The 20962-nt window shown below is 57.9% G+C and overlaps 3 protein-coding genes across 10 annotated transcripts in view; 2 read left to right on the top strand and 1 right to left on the bottom strand.

Moving 5' to 3' along the window:
• The first annotated feature begins 81 nt into the window (after nt 1–81).
• On the top strand, nt 82–9220 carry TRMT1 (tRNA methyltransferase 1). Of its 2 annotated transcripts, none has more exons than XM_027547931.1 (17): nt 82–191; nt 495–698; nt 782–837; nt 1308–1450; nt 1624–1811; nt 3520–3635; nt 3724–3836; nt 5764–5912; nt 6118–6204; nt 6292–6361; nt 6451–6585; nt 6669–6754; nt 7099–7207; nt 7292–7368; nt 8512–8631; nt 8722–8851; nt 9047–9220. In XM_027547931.1, the coding sequence occupies exons 1-17, from the start codon at nt 94–96 to the stop codon at nt 9194–9196; spliced, it is 2031 nt and encodes a 676-aa protein (XP_027403732.1). In that variant the 5' UTR covers nt 82–93; the 3' UTR covers nt 9197–9220. The 2 variants fall into 2 exon arrangements, with proteins under 2 accessions (XP_027403732.1, XP_027403730.1); XM_027547929.1 differs by having other exon boundaries at nt 85–191; nt 414–698.
• Nucleotides 9221–10570: 1350 nt separating this feature from the next.
• LYL1 (LYL1, basic helix-loop-helix family member) lies at nt 10571–16957 on the top strand. 2 transcript variants are annotated; one of them, XM_027547928.1, is made up of 4 exons: nt 10571–11315; nt 12753–13108; nt 13192–13283; nt 14365–16957. In XM_027547928.1, exons 2-4 carry the CDS (start codon nt 12774–12776, stop codon nt 14781–14783), a joined length of 846 nt encoding a protein of 281 aa, XP_027403729.1. In that variant the 5' UTR covers nt 10571–11315; nt 12753–12773; the 3' UTR covers nt 14784–16957. The 2 variants fall into 2 exon arrangements, with proteins under 2 accessions (XP_027403729.1, XP_027403728.1); XM_027547927.1 differs by lacking the exon at nt 10571–11315 and adding an exon at nt 11343–11800.
• The window catches only part of NFIX (nuclear factor I X), a 97515-nt gene continuing 91866 nt past the window's right edge, over nt 15314–20962 (bottom strand). For all 6 annotated transcript variants that reach the window (XM_027547921.1, XM_027547922.1, XM_027547919.1 and 3 more), the window contains one exon: nt 15314–19564. In XM_027547921.1, coding sequence (XP_027403722.1) covers nt 19550–19564 — 15 coding nt within the window. In that variant the 3' untranslated portion in view covers nt 15314–19549. The remainder of the gene's footprint in view (nt 19565–20962) is intronic.

Raw genomic sequence — 20962 nt, 5'->3', positions numbered from 1 at the left:
CCACCGCACAACACTTTCAGCGCTTTTCGCCATGCATTTTGATCCCAATCGCCCACTGTAGTCAACCATCACTGATTGACTGAATTCTGTCACATGATCTGCCCGCCCTCTGTGCCAACATGTCGGCGCCCAGGTCCTAATCCGGCAAGCGTGCACCGAGACCAGTTCGATTTTCGGTGTCTCGAGAGACGGTGAGAAGGGCCTGGGAGACGCGAGGAGGGATCCGGACCATGGGTGGACCCGCTCGAGAGCTTCCGGCTTCTCAAGCGTATTCTCCAAAGATGGGGGGTGGTGTCACTTTACCGAGGTCCCGGGGTCTCTTTAGTCCCTACTTTACAGCTGTCTAGGCCACCCGGCCCAGAAACGCAGCTATCTGATGCTTTGGCTATTCCCTCCTCTACCCTCCCAACCAGGACTGGCGGGCAGAGGCGCGCGCGGATGTCCCGTGCGAGGACCGTTCTGTGGCTAAGCCCGACTCTCCGCTCCGTTCTCAGTCTCTATAGAGCCCGGTTTATGGAGGGGCAGCCCCAAGGGCCGCCAAATTCAGCAGCCATGGAGAATGGCACCGAGCCGGACGGAGAAGAGCGCCCACCTGGGTTCCAGGAGACGACGATCACCGAGGGGGCCGCCAGGATCGTCTTTCCCAACGCCAACGAAGTTTTCTACAACCCAGTGCAAGAGTTCAACCGGGACCTAACGTGAGCAGGGATCCGGGGTCAGCTTGGCAGAGGGCAATGGGTCTGAGATAGAGGGGTGTGAGCTGACTCTCCGTCTCCCGCAGATGCGCTGTGATCACGGAATTTGCTCGTATTCAGCTTGCGGCCAAAGGAATCCAGAGTGAGTGAAGGTCCAGGCTCCTGATGGGCCGGGGTATCACACACAGCTCTCTCGGTGCCCCGCCCCTTCTGTCCCTGACCTTGCAGAAAGGCTCCAGCCTTATATAGCAGGTCCTGGGCTCAGCTCCTTAGCCTGTCTCCAGGGACGATTTTCTTCCCTGCATCTTCTGTATACCGAAGAGTTCGTGCATGCTCAGTTGCTCAGTCGTGTCCAACTCTTTGCCACCCCATGGACTGTCCAGGCTCCTCTGTCCATGGGATTTCCCAGGCAAGAATACTGGAGTAGGTTGCCATTTCCTCCTCCAGGGGATCTTCCCCACCCAGGGATTGAACCTTTATCCCTTGCGTCTCCTGCATTGCAGGTGGATTCTTTGCTGCTGAGCCACCTGGGAAGCACATACTGAAGAGTCGGGGGAGGTTTCTCAGAGGGCACTTTGATATCCCCTGACTTGTGCTTCTGGGTGGCTGCAGTCAAGGTGCCAGGTGAGAAGGATGTGCAAAAGGTGGTCGTGGACTTGTCAGAGCCAAAGGAGGACAAGGCTGAACTGAAAGAGGGTGCAAACCTGGCCCTGGAAGACCAGCCTCGAACAGCCGCCGTGGGGGAGATCTGTGAGGTGGGGCCTGAACATAGGCAGCAACCCTGGAGTCTAGTGGGTGATGAAGGAAGGAAGAATCCTGGAGGGGGCGGGCTAGAGGAGGTCGGGGGCGGTGGGGGCTCCTTGAGGGGTGGGGGATCCAGCAGAGGATGGCGGTGTGGATGTGAATGGGGCTCTGCTTACTCCAACAGGAAGGCCTGCGAGTGCTGGAAGGTCTGGCAGCCTCCGGCTTACGTTCCATTCGCTTTGCTCGAGAGGTGCCTGGTCTCCGATCCGTGGTTGCCAATGACGCCTCTGCCCGAGCTGTGGATCTTATGCGCCGTAATGTGCAGCTCAACGAAGTGGCCCACCTGGTACAGCCCAGCCAGGCAGATGCCCGGTAGGTGCTGGGCATAGAGTGCTGGCCACTAGAACAAAGTCACCTGGGGTCACATCCTGGCTGTGTCATATTCTTGCTTCGTGATCTTGAGAGAGTGGCTGTAGCCTCTCTGAGCCTGTTTCCTTGTCTGTGAAACAAGGACAGTAGTTTTATAGGGGTTGGTGTATTGATTATACTTGTATAGTTTGTGCTCACAGGTGGATATAAATACCATTATGGACTCCATTTCAGACTTAACTTCCTGCACTTTTAAAAACTATTTATTTATTTTTATTTATTTGTTTGGCTGCCCTGGGTCATAGTTGTGGCACCCAGGATTCTCCATCTCCGTTGTGACATGTGAACTCTTAGTTGTGGCATGTAGAATCTAGTTCCCTGATCAATCGGGATGGAAACCAGGCCCCCTGCGTTTGTGAGCGTGGAGTCTTAGCCACTGGACCACCAGGGAAGTCCCATCTTCTTGCACTTTTATTCAGTCAAGTGAACCAGTGTATATCCAGTGCTCGTCACCATTCTTACTGTCAGGACTGCGTCGGTAAACAATACAGATAAAACCCCTGACCTTGTGGAGTTGATAATGCAGGGATCAGCAAACTACAGCCTGCCAGGCCCACAGCCTGTTTTTTTGTGTGTGTGTTTTTCTTAATGGCCTGCTATCTAAGAATGTCTCTTCCATTTTTAAAGGTTTAGAAAAAGAGGAATATGTGACGGACCACATGTGGTCCTAAAATATTTACTACCTGACCCCTTACAGAAAATAAATGAATTAAAAATATTTGCTGGGGACTTCCTGGGCTGTCCAGTGGTTAAGACTTTTTGCTTCCACTGCAGGGGCTCAGGTTCCATCCTTGGTTGGGGAACTAAGATCCTACATGGTTTTCTGACCATATTAGAATCTAATAGGAAGCACAGATGATGACAAATAAGTAAACTGTGTAGCAGTGAGAAATGCTGGAGGGAGCGGGGAAATCCAGGGTATAAAGGGTGGAGGAAGGGAGGGAGGGTTCCTGTTACAAATAACTTGGTCAGTAGGATTTGCATTTTCTCACCTGCAGAGAACAACAATAGTTTCAAATCTGTGGAAGATTCTTGAATTAATACATCTATAAACTTCCTGAAATGGTGTCAATTATATATGTGCTACAGGCTTCCCAGGTGGCTCAGGGGTAAAGAACCTGCCTGCCAATGCAGGAGACTTGGGTGTGATCCCTGGGTTGGGAAGATCCCCTGGAGGAGGAAATGGCAACCCACTCCAGTATTCTTGCCTGGAGAATCCCACGGACAGAGGAGTCTGGTGGGCTACAGTCCATGGGGTCACCAGGAGTCGGATACAACTGAGCATGCACACACATATATGTTCTACATCAGTATTGACTAGTTTTTTTGGGTTTTTTTGGCCACACCATTCCGCAGGTGGGATCTCAGTTCCCTGACCAGGCATCAAACCCTTGGGCCCTGCAGTGAAAGCATGGAGTCCAAACCACTGGACCACGAGGGGAGTCTCAGTATTGGCTATTATTATTGCCATTGTTAGATGAGTAGCAGATCCAAGGAGGAAAAGTTAATACAGTTAGCAAGTGGCTGAGCCAGAATCTAAACCTGGGCAGCTGGCCCCCAAGTCCAGGCCCAAACCATCACATGGCGTGAGTGTGAGGCTGTGGAGGGGTCCCTGGGGCAGCGGGCTGAAGATCTGCCTCCTTGCTCCCAGGATGCTGATGTACCAGCACCAGAAGGCGTCGGAGAGGTTTGACGTCATCGACCTCGACCCTTACGGCAGCCCCGCCTCTTTCCTGGATGCAGCCGTGCAGGCTGTGAGTGAAGGAGGTGAGGCCCCCCTGCTGTGGGGGGTCTGAACAAACGGAGTAGGGCTTGGGGCGTTACCGAGTCTTCACTGCTCCATCCCTCCCCACAGGGCTGCTGTGCGTCACCTGCACAGATATGGCGGTCCTGGCGGGGAACAGCGGGGAGACCTGCTACAGCAAATACGGGGCCATGGCCCTCAAGAGCCGGGCCTGCCACGAGATGGTGAGAGGCCTCCGGGCTCGCCTCCCCGCCCCCCAGACCTGCTCAGCTTCCTCCAGGCAGCCAGAGCCAGATCCATCCCCAGACGTTGACCACAAACGTGTTCTTTTTTTATATATATGAAGTTTATTTATTTTTATTTATTTATTGGCTGTGTTGGGGTTTCATTGCTGCACAGGCTTTTCTCTAGTGGCAGCAAGCCGGCAGCTACTCCCTAGTTGCGGTGCACCGTCTTCTCTTACAGCGGAGCATGGGCTCTAGAGCTCGTGGGCTCAGTAGTTGTAGCTGCCAGGCTCTAGAGCACAGGCTCGCTAGTTGTTGCGCACAGGTTTGTTTGCTCCAAGGCATGTGGGATCTTCCTGAATTGGGGATGGAATCCATGTCTCTTGCCTTGGCAGTTGGATCCTTTACCACTGAGCCACCTGGGAATCCCAACAAGCACGTTATTTCTTTTATTATTATCTTTAAAAAAAATTATTTTTATTTATGTATTTAGCTGTGCCAGGTCTTAGTTGCTTACTTGAGGCATGTGAATTCTTAGTTGCTGCATGTGGGATCTAGTTCCCCCACCAGGGATTGAACCCAGGCCCCCTGCACTGGAAACGTGGAGTCTTAGCCTTAGTCTTAGCTTTAGGACACTAGGGAAGTCCTGACATGCATGTTTTTTAACCAGCATAATTCCTGAGAGCATGCATGGCTGCAAATTGGTTGGGGGGGGGGGAGTTTTTCCTAGGATAAGAGTGGGTGATTACATTCTTCTTTTTCTCCTTTTAAAAAAAAAAAAAATTTTTTTTTAATTAATTTGGCTGCACTGGTCTTAGTTTCGGCATGTGGGATCTAGTTCCTTGACCAGGGATGGAACCTGGTCCCCCTGCATTGGGCGTGTGGAGTCTTAGCCACTGGACCACCAGGAAACTTCCACATTATTCTTTCTAGTATTCTCTATTTCAACAACTGCAGTTTTGGGTTTTTTTTTTGGCCATGCCTTGTGCCTTGCAGGATCTTGTTTCCCAGACCAGGGATTGAAACTTCGGCCACAGCAGTGAAAGCCCTAAACGTTAGACCACTGGGGAACTCCAGTGGTCTAGCGTTCTTTTTTAAAGGCAGTTTTTCCAGTTTTGTGTTTGGCTCTGAATTCAGGTCCTAGTTTTGCTGGTGGTTTGGACAAGTGACTTCACCTTTTCCGGGCCTCCATTTTTGCATCTGTGAAATGGGTGTGATGTTGGCCCAGAGCCCATGGAGTTGCTGTGGAGATTCAAGAAGGCAAGGCTGGCTATGTCAGGGGGCTGGAAAAGGAGGGCTCTTGTCCTTGGTCTTTAGGAGCCCTGCTAGTCAGCTCAGGGAAGTGCTACCTCCTTGCTGAGTCAGAGCCTCACTGCAGCCTTGGGCCACATCACCCAGCATGGGGCATACATGCAATGTTAACTGGAAGCCATTTGGTTAACCGGTCTGTGCTTTGTTTCCTTGGGCTTCTCTGGTGACTCAGTGGTAAAGAATCTACCTGCCATACAGGAGCCACAGGAGGCTTGGGTTTGATCCCTGGGTCCGGAAGATCCCCTAGAGAAAGGCATGGCAACCCACTCCAGTATTCTTGCCTGGAGAGTCCCATGGACAGAGGAGCCTGGTGTAACAGGGTAATAGGGTAATAGGGTAACAAAAAGAGTCAAGAATGACTGAAGCAACTTGGCACGTACACACACTTTCTTTCCTTGATCGTTTAGTGTCCCCAGTAGGGCCAGAAAGAGACAGACTGGTGTGATTTTACAGATGGGGAAGCTGAGGCTCTCCCTTGCCAAGGGTCACTCAGCGCTGGGCTCAGAACCCGACAAGCCGGTCCTGCCTCTGTACCTGTGAGCCCCTGGTGTGGCTCCGTGTAGGGAAGGTGGCGGCAGGGGCAGGGCTGATGGCTGGCACCCATCCCCCACACCAGGCCCTGAGGACTGTCCTGCACAGCCTGGATCTCCGTGCCAACTGCTACCAGCGCTTTGTGGTGCCACTGCTCAGCATCAGCGCTGACTTCTATGTACGGGTTTTTGTTCGTGTCTTCACTGGTCAGGCCAAGGTCAAGGCCTCAGCCAGGTAGTCTGGGGCAAAGAAGGGTGATGGATGGAAAGAGGCAAGAGGATCTTTCCCAGGGTTGGTTGGTGGGCAGGAGTTGGGGGACATGGTTCTGCCTTGGGGAAATGTTGGGGGGGGGGTCCCAAAGGGAGTCCAGTCAGGCTGAAGGAGGAGCTGGGATATGGTGACCATGCTAGGAACTGGCGGCTGCCCTTGTCCCCCACAGCAAGCAGGCGCTGGTGTTCCAGTGCGTGGGCTGCGGGGCCTTCCACCTGCAGCGTCTTGGCAAAGCATCAGCAGCCTCCGGTGGCCGGTGAGCAAGGGTGAGCTGGGGAGGAAGGGGAAGGGGACAACCCAGCCAAGGTTGCCACCCCGCCCAACCTTACCCCTCTTTGAGCAGGCTCAAGTTCTCTGCAGCCTGCGGCCCCCCCGTGGCCCCTGAGTGCGAGCACTGTGGGCAGCGACACCAGGTGGGGCGAGGCAGGTCTGGGGGGAGCATTTGAAGGCGGAGGGCCTGGCATTCTTGGTCCCTGCTCATCTGGTCCCTGTGTGTTCGCAGCTTGGTGGCCCCATGTGGGCAGAGCCCCTCCATGACCTGGAATTCGTGGGCCGTGTCCTCGAGGCTGTGAGCGCCAACCCTGGCCGCTTCCACACCGCAGAGCGGATCCGAGGAGTGCTGAGTGTCATCACGGAGGTGGGGACTGGGGCCTGTGACCAGAAGTGGGGCAGCCATCCATCCTTGATGGGCCCCACACCTATCCCATGGTCCTGCTACAGGAGCTCCCGGACGTGCCCCTCTACTATACGCTGGACCAGCTGAGCAGCACCATCCACTGCAACACACCCAGCCTCCTGCAGCTGCGGTGAGGCTGGGCCTGGGCTGGAGCCTGTGCCGGAACCCCTGGGTGCCCTTGGGCGAGTTGGGCCCCTCTTGGGCCAGAGTCCCCTGGAAAGTAGAGATCAAACATAATGCAGGTCTAGGGCTTCTCATGCACGAGGGCTTAGACCAGTTCTTAGAAGCCATGAGCCCTGGCCAGGGGGGATGTTAGGATCTTGCTGTTAGGATGGCTGGCATCATGCAGGCATTGCAGTCACCGGTAGATATACAGCCATACGAGTCCATGAAACTAGGCTCACACCCCCACACATGGGTCAGCACTGACTTCGGGGTCCAGCCTTCCCCCTCACCATCCCTCCTGGTCCCCAGGTCGGCCCTCCTCCACGCTGGCTTCCGGGTCTCCCTCTCCCATGCCTGTAAGAATGCTGTGAAGACAGACGCTCCCTCCTCGACCCTCTGGGACATCATGCGGTGCTGGGTGAGGCCCGGCCTGACCAGGTGGGATAGGGGAGGCAGGGGGTGGTCAGTGCCAGTGCCCTGACCTCTGACCTTTGCCTCCCAGGAGAAGGAGTGTCCAGTGAAACGGGAGCGCCTGTCAGAGAGCAGCCCGGCCTTCCGCATTCTCAGCGTGGAGCCCAGGTACGGGCATGGTTACGGCTGCCTACGGGCTCGGGGAGTAGACGACCCGGACACTTCCCCTCATAGACACATGCTCATTTTTCAAGTGAGATCTGGAGTCCATCTACTCTCTCCCACCCCCTTCTGTCCTCTCCCTCTTCTGGCCCCAGTTCTGCTCATCTGAACCAATGCAGTCCCCATCCCCCTGGTCCCCCAGGTCCTCCCCATCATGAGCTGTTGCCTGGACAGCAGCCAGAGGGCACCTGTGAGCACAAGTCAGATCCCGGCCCTCCTCTCCTCAGAACCCTCTGTGGCTCCCACCTGACCTAGTGGAAACAGTTCTGTCTGCAGGCCCTTACTGTCTTCCCATCACTTCCCTGCTCTCATTTGGCCCTCCTACCTCCGCTCCTGCACCCTGGCCTCCTCACTCAAACTTGGCAGGTGCAACCTCTGCATGGCAGTTCCTTCTGCCTAGAGTGCTGTCCTTAGGCTCCCCCACGGCTCTTCCCAAACTTTCTTCCTGTGTCCCTGTTGCCCTGTTCTCACCGCACTCCTTCCCAGACTCCCCGTTGCTCTACCCTGCTCCCTTATGTCCTCACACAATATAATTTGCTAGTTTCTTCCTTTATTATTTTTGGCTGTGTGGGGTCTTCATTGCTGTGCATGGGCATTTTCTGGTTGGAGTGAGTGGGGGCTACTCCCTAGTCGCGCTGCTCAGGCTTCTTCTCGTGGTGGCCTTTCCTGTTGTGGCTCTAGGCGCACAGGCTTCGTACTTGTAGCGTGTGGGCTCAGCAGTTGCAGCATACAGGCTTAGTTGCTTCATGGCATGTGGGATCTTCCCAGACCAGGGATTGAACCCTGTCCCCTGCATGGGCAGGCGAGTTCTTAACCCCTGGAGCACCAAGGAAGGCCAGCTGTCTGATTTCTGACTTGCCTCCTTGCTCGTCTGTCTTAGGCATTAGAATGTCAGCTTTACTGGCAGCAGATTTGAGGCCCACTGTAGGCACTCAATAAATGTTTATTAAATAAATGATAGAAGCCCTGCACCTGCAGACACAGTTTTCCCAAGGTCCATCGAGCTGCACGGACGTGGGCAGGCAGCCTAGGTGGTGTGTGCCCAGCCGCCTGGCAGATGCCTTTCAACCCCCACTCCCATTTCCCCAGGCTGCAGGCCAACTTCACCATCCGGGATGATGCCAACCCCAGCTCCCGCCAGCGAGGACTCAAGCGCTTCCAGGCCAACCCTGAGGCCAACTGGGGTCCCCGGCCCCGTGCCCGGCCAGGGTGAGCGAGAGTTGGGTGAATGAAGGTGGGGCTTAGCTGGGGGGAGTGGGCACAAAGGCCGATGGAGCCTCCCCTCGTCTCCCTACACAGAGGCAAGGCAGCAGGAGAAACTGTGGAAGAGAGACGTAGGCTGCTCCAAAATAAGCGAAAGGAGCCGGTGGAGGACCCAGCTGAGCGGGCTGCCTGGCTCAAGACATTTCCCTGCAAGAGGTTCAAGGAGGTGAACCGAACCACCCCCCAACTGAAGCACCCATGGGTTCTCCCAGCTACAGGACTGGGCCAATGGGCCAGCAGGGCTGGGGGAGGTGGGACCAGTCAAGTGGGTGGGAGTGAGCTCCCTATCCAGGGAAGGAACCCAGAGGAGGCTGCTGTGCTCCAGAACGGGGTTCATTCACACCCATTGTCTTCCTACCAGGGCACCTGTCAACAGGGGCACCAGTGCTGCTACTCGCATAGCCCCCCCTCACCTAAGGCCACTGCTGAAGCCACCCCCACTGACTGTCCAGAGGCCCCCAGTCAGAACCCCGCTGAGCCTGGGGCTGCTACTGGTCCAGGCACAGAGTGAGCTAATAAAGACCTTTTCACTTTCCCCTGACTGTCATTTGTCTGAATGGGGAGGCTGCCTGGGGTTTCTCTGTCCATCTACCTAAGGGGCTCTGTTCGTCTCTTTAGCTCCTTGTCTGAGGGCTGTTTCTCTGCCCATCTGTTTTATTGATTTTATTTAGTTTAAATGTTTTATTTATTTGGCTGCACTGGGTCTTAGTTGTGGCATGCAAGATCTAGTTCCTTGACCGGGGATCTCAAACTGGGGCGCCCTGCACTGGGAGCTCAGAGCCTTAGCCACTGGACCACCAGGGAAGTCCCTCTGTCCATCTGTTTTAACCCCCTTGGTGAGCTCTGTGCATCTGGTATGTTGGTCCCTGCCTGATGAGGTATTGTCAAGTGTTTCTGACTGGAGTGTTCTGTCTGTATTAGGGAGGTAGGGAGTTAACGGTTGCCTGCAAGGCGCTTTTGTTTGTGTAGTCCCTAAATTGGGTCCAACTCTTCTGCAACCCCTTGGACTATAGCCCACCGGGCTCCTCTGTCCATGGGATTCTCCAGGCAAGAATAGTGGAGTGGGTTGCCATTTCCTTCTCTAGGGGATCTTCCTGACCCAGGGATGGAACCTGCGTCTCCTGCACCGCAGGCAGCTTCTTTACCGCTGAGCCACACATTTGCTGGTGCCTGCGATTCCCAAGGTGGCCACGGGGCGGCAGCCGTGCGCTCACGCCCGCGGGGGCCTTTACCTTCTTCCCCTTCTTCCCATCCTCCAAGCGTGGGCGCACCCCCAGTACTCAGACCTGTCCTCTAGGCACTGCGCCCGCATATGGGCTCGCGCCCCAGTGTCTCCTCCTCCTCCTCGCCGCCTGGTTTCTCTGGCCCAGCTGCCCCTGAGGGCCCCAGTGGCGGAAACTGGACCGGAACCAGGCGCCTCCTGCATCCGCTCCAGACCAGGTGCTTCCTGCCCTGCGGCCCCTTGGGCTGGTACACTGAGGCACCCAGCAGCCTGTGGCAACCCTTTCCCCGCCAGAGCCGGGGAAGGTAGCAGCATTAACGAGAGGACTGGGGCAGAATCCCCACCCTGCCACGTGGTAGCCATGGGACCGTGGAGGCAGCCCTTACTGGCATTGTATCATCTGTACAATGACCCTAAACCTAATTCCAGAGCCCAACTAGTAGGCATCCCAGAGTTAACTCAAACATTCAGAACTGTACTCTGGCTTCCCTGGACAGTAGGATGGTTGTCTGTGGGGTTCTGGGTTTCACTTGATTCCTGAGTGTGAGCCTGCTCGGTGACTCACTCGTGTCTGACTCTTTGCCACCCCATGGACTTGCAGCCTGCCAGGCTCCTCTGTCCATGGGATTTCCGGGGCAAGAAGACTAGAGGGGGTTGCTGTTTCCTTCTCCAGAGGATCTTCCTGACCCAGGGATTGAACCCAGGGGCCTGCCTGGGCACTCCTGCAGTCACACGGGGCAAAGCATGACTGACCCAGGTGGGAGCACACCAGGGGTGGGAACAGGGTCATACCTTGAGCTTCATCACCATTCCAAGATATTGACCCAATGCCTCTTTATCACTGTCCACCCTGAAGTGGCCCACACAGCGGGACAAAGGCTGGGGGTCTCTGAGCTGGGGCCATGTGAGCCTGCGGGGAGAGGCCCCGGATGGCGGGGACCTGGTGGGCACACCTATCAGAAGGTTCTGCCACTGGCACTGGCCGCACCTCCCCAGCTGTGGTATTTTTCTTTAACCCTCCTGGACCTGGCGTGGTGGTGTGGAGGGTGCACCAGGGGCCCAAGACACTGGCCCAGCCTGGACACCCAGGGCCAAACTGTCAACACTGCCCTGCAGTCAGTGCAGGGTGGGGTTGGCAGAAGAGCGAGGAGGCACTCTTGTAGAAAGAGGAACCGGGCAGGCTGAGGAGGAGAAGGGGGCCCCTGGGTCACGAGGCCCCAGCAGAGCCGGAAAGGACTCTCCACCCCCATCAGCACAGGACAAGGGGTATTCAAAGCTGGAGGACAGGCCCAAGTAACATAGGGACTGCTGCGTTTCCGCCTCAGTTTCCCCTCTGCATGCAACTGGGCACCTCACTCTCAAGGGTGTATGCTGGAGCAGGGATCCTGCAGCGCCTGGGGGACAGAAGGTGAGGCCTTGAGGGTGACAGGCGGTCCTGCCTGCACTGGCGGGGGGCGGGGCCCGGAGGCCCGCGCTCGGGGGATCCCCGCCCGCCGGGTTTCCTCCGGGGTCAGCCCGGCTCCTTATCAGGCGCGGCCAGGCAGCCAGGCCCTTATCTGCACTGGCCCAGCATCCTCCAGCCACTGCGCCAGGGGTGAGAGGGAGGAAACCGGGCCGCCAGGGGCGGGGAGAGGGTGGGCGGCCTGGAGCTGCTCACTTTCCCTGGAGGGACCTGGCCTGTTGCTGCCGCTGCTTCTGCCGCGGTGGCCCTTGGGAGCCAAGGAAGAGGGGTGGCCCGACGCCACAGCCCGGAGGGGGCGGTCGACTAACTACCAGGGCCACGGAGCACAGAGGCTGGAGCAGGGTGCTGGTGTCTCGCCTGAACCTGGAACCGCATCCTAGCCCTGGAGGACAGAGTCAGGGCCATCTGCAGGCAGCCGTAGCAGTGCTGGGGTAAGAGTGGAGTGGGCCTGAAAACGGGATCCCAGACCCACCTGCAGTCATTCATTCTTTTCTGCCTTCATGCATCTGGTGGGCCCACTAAGTAAGAGGCCGAGCAGCTTCCCCAGGGTCTAGCTAGGGAAGACAGGGCAGAGGGGCTAGCAATCCCCGATGTTGCCGGGACACGCCGGGCCGCGAGGCCAGCAGTGAGCAGGGCTGTGGAAGCAGGGTGCAAAGGGGTGGTTACTGCTTATGGGTAGCGTGGGTGGGAGGATGCCAGAGCCAGAGAGAGGACTTGTGCATGACTGTGTGCCGGGGAACAGGGTTAGCATCCGGAGTCATAGTGTCAGCAGTGGAGTCATGGGGCTTGTAAGGGGGAGATTTGGGAGGAGGGGGTCACTGGAGTGATTATGGAGGACTTTCAGGGTCTGACATGGAGACAATGAAAGAGCCTCAGGGTTAGAGCCAAGGACCCCATGGTCAACCTGGGGGCAGTGGTAAGTGAAGGTCAGCCAGCCATGGAGAGTTGGCAAGGTCCATAGTGTCAATGAAGGGTCTTGGATCTGAGGGTTATGGGGGTATCCTGTGGTCAATGGGTCTGTCATGGTTCCCTGCCTTACCCCTCCCTCCAGGCTCCAGGCCAGAGAGGGTTCTGGAAGAAGGGAAATTTGCTCAGGGGCTCCGCAACTAAGGCCTCATGGGTCACAGACAGCTCAGAAGCATCACTGCTGAGCTCAGTGCTGCACTGCACCTCAGTGGGCACCCCCTGTCCTTGTGTTGGACCCCCTCCCATGTCCTGGGAGTTTCTGGGCCCACTTCCCCCACTTCCCATCTGCCTTTGCCCGTCGGACTGCCACCCCACCCCCACCCCAGTCTCCCTCCAGGTGAGGGCTTGCTCTGTTGGGTTAAGGGTAGGGGGTGGCATTTGCCTCCTCCCTCCCCACTGGCTTCATTCCTCCCACAGGTGAGCACCCCCTCGGGGTCCATGTGCCCGCCCGAGGCCCAGGCGGAGGTGGGCCCCACCATGACCGAGAAGGCCAAGATGGTGTGTGCTCCCAGCCCGGTGCCTGCCCTGCCCCCAAAGCCTGCCTCGCCTGGGCCCCCAAAGGTGGAGGAGGTGGGCCACGGAGGCTCCGTCTCGCCACCCAGGCTGCCCCCTGGCGTGCCAGTGATCAGCCTGGGCCACACCAGGCCCCCAGGGGCAGCCATGGCCACCACAGAACTCAGCACCCTCCGTCCCCCGCTGCTGCAACTCTCTGCCTTGGGAACCGCCCCACCCCCCCTGGCCCTGCATTACCACCCTCACCCGTTCCTCAACAGGTCAGTGGGGGACCGGGGCCTGGGGGGAATCCAGGGGCAGGGTCCTTACCCACAAGGCATTAGTGACCCACGACCCCTTACAGCCTCTACATTGGGCCAGCAGGACCTTTCAGCATCTTCCCTAGCAGCCGGCTAAAGCGGAGACCAAGCCACTGTGAGCTGGAGCTGGCTGAGGGTGAGTATGGGTTTATGTCCACCCAACTGTCTCTCCTGGGGCCCACGTCTGCCCTACAACCTTCCACTGGGAAAACACTGGGAAAAGTGATGCCCCTGCACACAGACACACACAGGGGCTCAGTACTCAGGTTACACTCATGCAGCAAAACCACAGACTCATGGCCAGTTCTACAACAACCCCTGTCACCCAACAAGCCACAGCGATTCATGGCAAAACAGCACAGCATGGGGGCTCCATTCGCATGCACAGCCACACAGGAAACAGCCACAGGGCAACATCCACTCAAGAGACAGCCACAGGACCACAACCACACAGGAGGCAGATACACAACCACAGCCACTGAGGTCCACAGCCACACAGGAATTAGCCACACAACCACAGCCACATGGCAGTGATCACACACCACAGCCATGTGGATATGCAGGAGTTTACATGACCACCTGAGAAAGGATAGGACCAATCACGATGAAGGAAACTCTCAGACCCACGAGCACACCCAGCCGCACAGAGGGACCACACAGAATGGGAATCACAAGGACAGCTCCCCAGCCACATTCCGAAGGGAACCCCAGCTGTTGACATAAAGGAGTGGACAGAGGTACAGGAGGCTTCGGTTATCTGCAACCTGGGCCTGTGATAGTCCTTGTCTAGGCAGCTTGGGGGCTTCCCTCTTAGCTCAGTGGGTAAAGAATCTGCCTGCAGTGCAGGAAACCCGGGTTTGATCCCTCTGTCGGGAAGATCCCCTGGAGAAGGAAATGGAGATCCACTCCAGTATTCTTGCCTAAAGAATCCTATGGACGCAGGACCCTGGCGGGCTACAGTCCACGGAGTCGCAAGAGTCGGACACGACTGAGCGACTAAACCACCACCACCACCAGGCAGCTTGGGGGTGGGGGTGCGGGGGTTGCTAACTGAGCTACACGTGGATCCTACACGTGAACCCCTTGGATGGAGAAAGCCTCAGTCCACTGCCAGTGTTGAAGTCCCCCAAGAGGGTGTTGGGAGTCTCAAGTAAGGGTAGGTGGGGGTGCCTGCCTCTCTTGGGCCATGGCTCCAATCCTGCCACTCCTATCCTCAGGGCATCAGCCCCAGAAGGTGGCCCGGCGCGTGTTCACCAACAGTCGGGAGCGCTGGCGGCAGCAGAACGTGAACGGCGCTTTCGCTGAGCTCAGGAAGCTGCTGCCAACGCACCCGCCCGACCGGAAGCTGAGCAAGAACGAGGTGCTCCGCCTGGCCATGAAATACATTGGCTTCCTGGTGCGGCTGCTGCGCGACCAGGCGGCGGCTCTGGCAGCAGGCTCCGCCCCTCCGGGGCCCCGCAAGCGGCCGGCGCACCGAGGCCTGGACGACGGCGGGGCCCGTCGTGGGCCGTGTCGCAGGGCCGAGGTAGTGGCGCGCCCCCAGCCCGCGCCTTCCGGCGGCCCCGACAGCAGCCGCGGTGGGACGGGCCGACCCATCAAGACAGAACAAGCGGCTGTGAGCCCAGAGGTGCGATGACCTCCACGATGTCGCCTCTGAGCCGAAGGGCACTGGAAAGCCAGCCCAGGGCCATGTAGGAAGGGGCGGACGACGTGCTCGCAGGGCCTGATCTGGACCGAATTCTCCCGAAGAAGGACCAGTGAGGAGTCCCCTACAGGGGAAAGGGCCCGGCGGTCCCGAAGGGCGACCGTCTCCCCCAGGGGCTTGAAGACCCTTTTATCGCCCACGGCCCGCTGGAAGTGGCCTTGTCCGCGTACCCCTTCCGCGGGGTGAGGTCCGGGAACCAACACATCAGAGTGGCCATTGGACCCAAAGGGGGCCTAATTTTTCCGAGCTGGGGTCACCGAGGGAGTTAAGCAGGGGCCTGAGAACACGCTCCTTTCTCACTGGCGCCCCCTCCCGGAGACTGAGAGATCCGCACTCCTCGACGGTGGCGGTGGCTGGCCTGGCTCGAGGCTGTGAGGCGCGGAATCCACGCGGCGACCCCATCCCACCGATCCCGAACCTGCCCCGCACGATTGCGTTAGCGAAGGCTCGGGCGCTCTTGCTTTTGTTTTTCTTTATTTCTTTATTTCACATACACATTAGCCATTCAATGGAGAAGCCGGAGAGAGTCAGGCAAAGATGGTATAACAGAAGCGCAGTGACGGGGGCGGGGTGGGGTGGGGTGGGGCGGGGCGGAGAGGGAACGTACGGGCTGGCTGCCTACTTGCATTCCGCTAGGACACTGAAAACCCAGAAAACAAAACAGACAGTAAACTACCCTTGTTTCTTATGTATCTCAGTGCAGAGACGGGGGTGGAGGGCAGAGAGAGGGGGAGACCAGGCTGAAGGAAGAGGAGCGGAGGGACGGGGACGCTAAGGGGGAAGCACACCAAATCCATTAGTACTATATATAGAGATACTCGTATATACTGCGTTTCTTAGCCTAAGAAGAAACTTGTTTGACGGGACGGGCGGCCTTTGCGGTCCGCGATGCTGGTGCTGGTCGGGCGCACGGATCTCCCGGGCCGAAGCGGGGCTGGCCCAGGCTGGCTGGCGGGGGGACGGGGTGGGGGGCGCCCCAAGGGTGGGTGGGGGGAGCAGAGGCGGGGCTGGGGTGCCCCTCGGGCTCTCGATTGGGGGACGAAAATTCTCGTGACTTTATTGCTCCTTTATTTTCTCTCGTGTGTGGGGGAGGGTCCGTTCAGCACGGTCGGGGTGGGGAGGTGGTGGGTCGTCTGAGCCACCCGGCCCCTCTGGGACCCAGAGCGCGGCGTCCGCTCCGCCAGCACGGGGGTGAGAACAAGGCACTAGGTCGGCCGGCCAGCGCGGGGGCGGGTGTGTAAGGCAGTCGACGGGGGTTGGTTGCAGGGTGGGTAGGATGGGGCTGTGTGCGGGGCCGTGTGCGTGCGTGCGTGCGTGCGCGGGCCTGGGCGAATCGACCTGTCAGCTTGGCTGGTCCTATCCTGGAGCGTCGAGCCTTCCCCGTGCTCCCCGGAGGGTGACGGTGGTGGGGGGCGGGGGTGGGAGAAGTGATGTCGAGTCGCGGGCGCCGGGGAACGGGGAGGGTGGGGTGGGGAAGAAACTACCAACTTGCCGAGCGCGCTCCTGATAATGCTGGTGAGGGTCAAGTTGGCGTCTGGCTCAAAGAAGGACGCTTTGGGGACCTCTGAGGGAGGGAGGGGACCTTTGTTCGTTGGCATTGACCTCTGCGGGGGAGGGGCTGGGGACCCGCCGCCGCGCCCCCGGGCCCGGACCGTGGATCGGGCGAGGAGGGGGCGCTGGGCCCCAGGGAAGGGACGCCCGGGGAGACCCGCGGCCAGAGCAGCCCGCCGCCGGGCGCACGCCGCTGTCCCGTTCCGTTAAACTCAACAAAGAAGGGATATGCGTGTTCCTAACAAGTGCAGGATATTTAATTGATTCATAAACTTATGTATAATAGTTTGTGGGTTTTTTAAAACGTACTTTATAATGTAAGAAGCACCAGGGTTTTTATGTTGAATTATCTTTAAAATAATTTTCTCTCGTCCTTTTCCTTTTTGATCTTGTGTTGATTTTTAATGTCGAGGTTTTGTTTTTTTTTTAATTCTAAAATGTGAACGTTTCCTTCAGCCCTCCCACCGAAACCGAGAACGAACGACGAAGCAAATAAAAACCCCAGATCATCCTCGTCAACGCAGGAAAACGACTTAAAAAAAAAAAAAAAAAAACTGAAAACGAACGAAAAAAAAAAAGGAAAAAACACTCAGCTTTCGTTATCCCCGCACAGGGCGGGGCAGGCCCGGTTCTTTTAGCGTCCCCAGAGCCGCGAGGACATTACAACAAAAATAGAATTTTTTTTCTTAATCTCTTAACATACAAAGATAGGAAAACTCTCTGATGCATTGCACTTGGTTCAATGAAAAAAAAAAAAAAGTTCATTTCCCCCATATATATTTTTGTGGGTTTTTTTTTTTTTCTCTTCTAACACGTCCCCACATCTCCTGTCGCCCTCGTCTGCCCCTCACAACGACACTTAGGAAAGGAGCGGCCCCCCACCCCCGTGCCCACCCGGGCAGCCCTACAGGGCGCGCTCCCGCCCCGGCCCAGCTGGCCTGCAGCTTCCGACCTCGCCTGGGCGGGCGCCCCGCAGACCCCCTGCCCCCGAGGGCCCACCGCGCCCGCCGCCCCGATTGTCTTCGAGGGAAGGGGCGCGCGCGGCCGGGCAGGGGGACGGGGTCCCTTCTGCTCCCCTCTCAGCTCTGACCCTGTTTAGCCAACCAAACTGAAAAATCATTGCACTTTGACCGCGCGTCACGCCCGGCCCACCCGGCCCCCCACCACCCCCCGCCCTACTCCCCACGACCCCCAGGCTCCCGCGGGTTCCCCCGTCCCCTGCTTCTCAGACCCGGTCCTCCCCGAGGGCTGCACGCGGATGGGGGAGGGGCTTCGCTCGACTTCCAACAAAAGCCACCCCTGGGGCCAGCCACCTCCTTGGTTCCAGCTGGGGAGGAGGCGACCGCTCGCCGGCCCCTTTAGCCCTAGGTGAGGGCCCTCCGCTCCTCCCCAGCCTCCTCCCTCCCCTCCTTCCCTCCCTTCGCTTGGGGCCACAGCCTCACAAACTAGATTCACAATAAATAAAGCCCAAAACCCACCCCTATGTGGTGCAATGTTGGGTTGCTTGACTTTCAGAGGATCCTGACCTGTGCTTTGTGTTTTCATACAGTTAAGGAGAGAGAAAGAGAGAGGCACAAGGACTCCAGAAAGGGGCGCAGGAGGGAGATGCAGGGAGGAGGGAGTAAGGCACAGAAAGACAAGCCAGCGGGGCCAAGCCACACCCTGGAGGGGGCTGGGCGTGCTCTTGCTCCCATCCCTCCCGGGGGGCTTCTGAAGACCCTCTGGACATGCCCCCAACCATCCCTTGGAGGAGGAGGGGGCTGCGGTGGGGAGGAGGGGGGGGAAGAGCTACTTCTTGCGGTGTGTTATCAAATTGTTCCCAAGTTGCTCAAATGGAGGGGTTCCCAATTGCAACAGCAAAAACCGAAACAATGAATGCCCCACCCCTAAATAAAGAGTAAAGACATTACAGCTGAAATCCAGAGAGAAGTGGCCATGGGGGTGGTGTGGTGGGGAAAGGGGGAGTAGGGCAGAGAAAGCTCCAAAACACTTTTTGAAAAAGGACGACACCCAACACCCTCCAAAGGAACTGAAAGTCGGCGAGCAGGACGCCTACCTAGCGCAGGTGGAGGTTTAGCCGACGGCAGCGGCGGCGGCTGCCTCACTCTCGCTCGACTCCGGGGTCCCCTTTCTGCTCCACTCTCCGGCCCCGCCGCGGCAGGGCTGTCTGCGGGAGGGGCAGGGGCGGGGACCGATGGGGCCGAGCATGGGCACCCGCATGCGGGGCTGGGGTGTGGGCGCCACCTGGGGCCCCGGCTCCCCTCACTCGTGGCCGGCCAGGACAGCGACCTTCCTGGCCTGCCTCAGGAGAGAGGGGAGAGGGCACCTGTCCCGGGCTGGGAGGGGCCGTCTGGAAAAGCATTCCGATTTTTCTCCTATGGACTGTACAGAGGGGTTTGGGGCCTGGGGAACTGGCCCTGCAGCTCAGGGTGGGGTGGCAGAACACCCTCCTTTCTGGAAGCATGAAACTAGCTCCAGGAGATGCCCCTTTCCTAGCCAGGGTTGGGGGGGACACTTCTAGCCCAAAGGAGGGGCAGTGGGATCTCAAGGCTACCCTGCCTCACCCAGTCCAGGCCAAGAAGCCAGAGGCAAGGCGGGGAGGGAGGGAGAGAGGGGGTGGAGTCTGCAGGGGAGAGCCCTGGGGATCTGCACCCCATCATCTTTACAAGCTGGTCCTCTGAGCTCCCAAGTGAAGCTCCGGCTGGAGTCAAGGGTGGGGTTCCCCTGGGAAGGGTGAGGGTAGGGGACAGGCCCCTTCAGAATTGTGCTGGTTGCTTTGTTTGGGGATTTTGCTCCTTCCCCAGAAGGCCGGGACGGGATGTGGGGGGGAGGAAGGCAGTTCTGCATCCTTTCTTTCTGTCCTCTATTTGACAGAGTCCGTTTTGCATGTTTCTTTCTGCTTGGCTGCTGGCGCACAGCTCCACCGAGACCTCTTCCGAGGCTCTCTGAGAACTGAGCTGCTTCTGGGGGCCTGCAGGGGTCCCCGGGCTGGAGGAGAGAAGGGCTGAGTGGCTGACGACGTCTAATTTTTGCTTTTCGGTGGGGCTGGGCTGGGCTGGGGGATTTTTTTCCACGTCTCAAAATTTCTTCTCCCCCCGTTTGAGGAACCTCTTCTTTTCATTTTGTCATTTCTTTTGTCGATCTTATCAGAGGAACCAGGACTGAAATAGGACAAACAAAAAAAGAGGTGATATTGAGATGAGCAGGGGTCGGTGCCTTCTTGCCCCTACCTGGTCCTGGGACTCCAGATTGGTTCTTAAAGCCCCAGGGGGGTTCCAGCTCCAGTCGAGTCAAGGACACCAACACCTCCCGCAAGGGTCCCTCCTATGGGAATCCTACTCCCCCAAGAGACCCGCCTGCAGTGCTAGAGTCCAGCTGGCCTTCCCGTGGGCACAGTGCCCAGCGGGTGGGACCCCCATGGCTGGCGCTGGCATGGGCACAGACCTGGGATCTGGCCATGTTTCCAATTGTTAGGTTTTTGTGTGGGTCCTGGAGCAGGGGGGAGGATGCCAAGCTACAGCTTTTGTCCCCAGAGGGGTTTGGGGAGTGGGGTGGGGCAAGCCCAGCTTCTTGCTGAGTTTTCTTTCTGTCTCTTTGGATTAAAAGCAGAAATTCCCATCTGTATACCTCAGCTAAGGTCCCACAGGCTGAAAGGCTGGGGAGGAGTGGGTACCACATGACTTTTGTCCCTCACAGTACCAGGCCCAGGGGAAGGGATCAGTAGCCCAGTGGGCACCACGCCCTGGGGAACAACCTGAGGCTCCTCCAGGGGGCAGCTGCTTCCCTCAGGATGCCAGCAGGGGGCGCCGCCTTCCCACAAACGCTCTGGCAGCCGCTAAGCACAAAACACACCCAGGGTGGACCCCCGGGACTGGGCTGCCTGGCAGTACCCTGCACAAAAGGCGCTGGCCCCACCTCATGGCCAGAAGGATGGGGTGGTGGGGGGCGGGGCTCCTCTATGGTCTACAGTGCCTGGTGGTACCCTTGGGACAAAATTGAAGGAGTCCTTGAACAAAATGCATCCTGGGGTCTCCCAGGCACTGGGTCACAGACTCAGGTCAGCAGAGGCCAAGCACAGCTAACTACAGAGCACGCACAGGTACAGACGCATTCTGTACGCATCCCCACTCCAACCCTGCACAGGAGCCAGGTGAAGGGAGGGCGGCTGTCCTGCCCAAGGCCACACAGCCCACACTGCCGAGCAGGGACTCGATGCAGGGGGCAGCTTCGAGTCCATGCTCCTCACTGCTGTGTGGCGCCTTCCCAGGGAGGCAGGGTCTATGGTGACCAGGACACCCGCACTTTGCCAAGGCTGCAGCCAAGGCGGCCACGTTGGGGTGAGGGCCTAGGGTGGCTAGGTCAGCCAATTTTTCAAAAGAAGCTGAAAGTCCAGACAATTTCATGTGAAAATTTCCAATATTTAAAAGATGTGTTTCAGTCACACAGATTCTGCCTCCTGGTCAGGCTCTGGTTTGGAACTGCAGGCCATCGTCCACTGTGAGGTGGAGACTTCAAGTTTTAGAGTTAGAAAGGGCCCTGATTCTATGAGCGAATGGACG

The sequence above is a fragment of the Bos indicus x Bos taurus genome, chromosome 7, assembly GCF_003369695.1.
Source record: "Bos indicus x Bos taurus breed Angus x Brahman F1 hybrid chromosome 7, Bos_hybrid_MaternalHap_v2.0, whole genome shotgun sequence".
Classification (NCBI taxonomy): domain Eukaryota; kingdom Metazoa; phylum Chordata; class Mammalia; order Artiodactyla; family Bovidae; genus Bos; species Bos indicus x Bos taurus.
The sequence above is the reverse complement of the archived record's forward strand: the minus strand, read 5'-3'. Positions and strand labels throughout refer to the sequence as shown.

Bases quoted from the DNA above. Each gene is read 5' to 3' on its own strand.
- TRMT1 (XM_027547929.1), top strand. From the start codon at position 94: ATGATCTGCCCGCCCTCTGTGCCAACATGTCGGCGCCCAGGTCCTAAT. The intron at 699-781 runs GTGAGCAGGGAT...CGTCTCCCGCAG, and splicing joins GAGTTCAACCGGGACCTAAC to ATGCGCTGTGATCACGGAAT. The intron at 6,362-6,450 runs GTGGGGCGAGGC...GTGTGTTCGCAG, and splicing joins ACTGTGGGCAGCGACACCAG to CTTGGTGGCCCCATGTGGGC.
- LYL1 (XM_027547928.1), top strand. From the start codon at position 12,774: ATGTGCCCGCCCGAGGCCCAGGCGGAGGTGGGCCCCACCATGACCGAG. The intron at 13,109-13,191 runs GTCAGTGGGGGA...GACCCCTTACAG, and splicing joins CCTCACCCGTTCCTCAACAG to CCTCTACATTGGGCCAGCAG. The intron at 13,284-14,364 runs GTGAGTATGGGT...TCCTATCCTCAG, and splicing joins TGAGCTGGAGCTGGCTGAGG to GGCATCAGCCCCAGAAGGTG.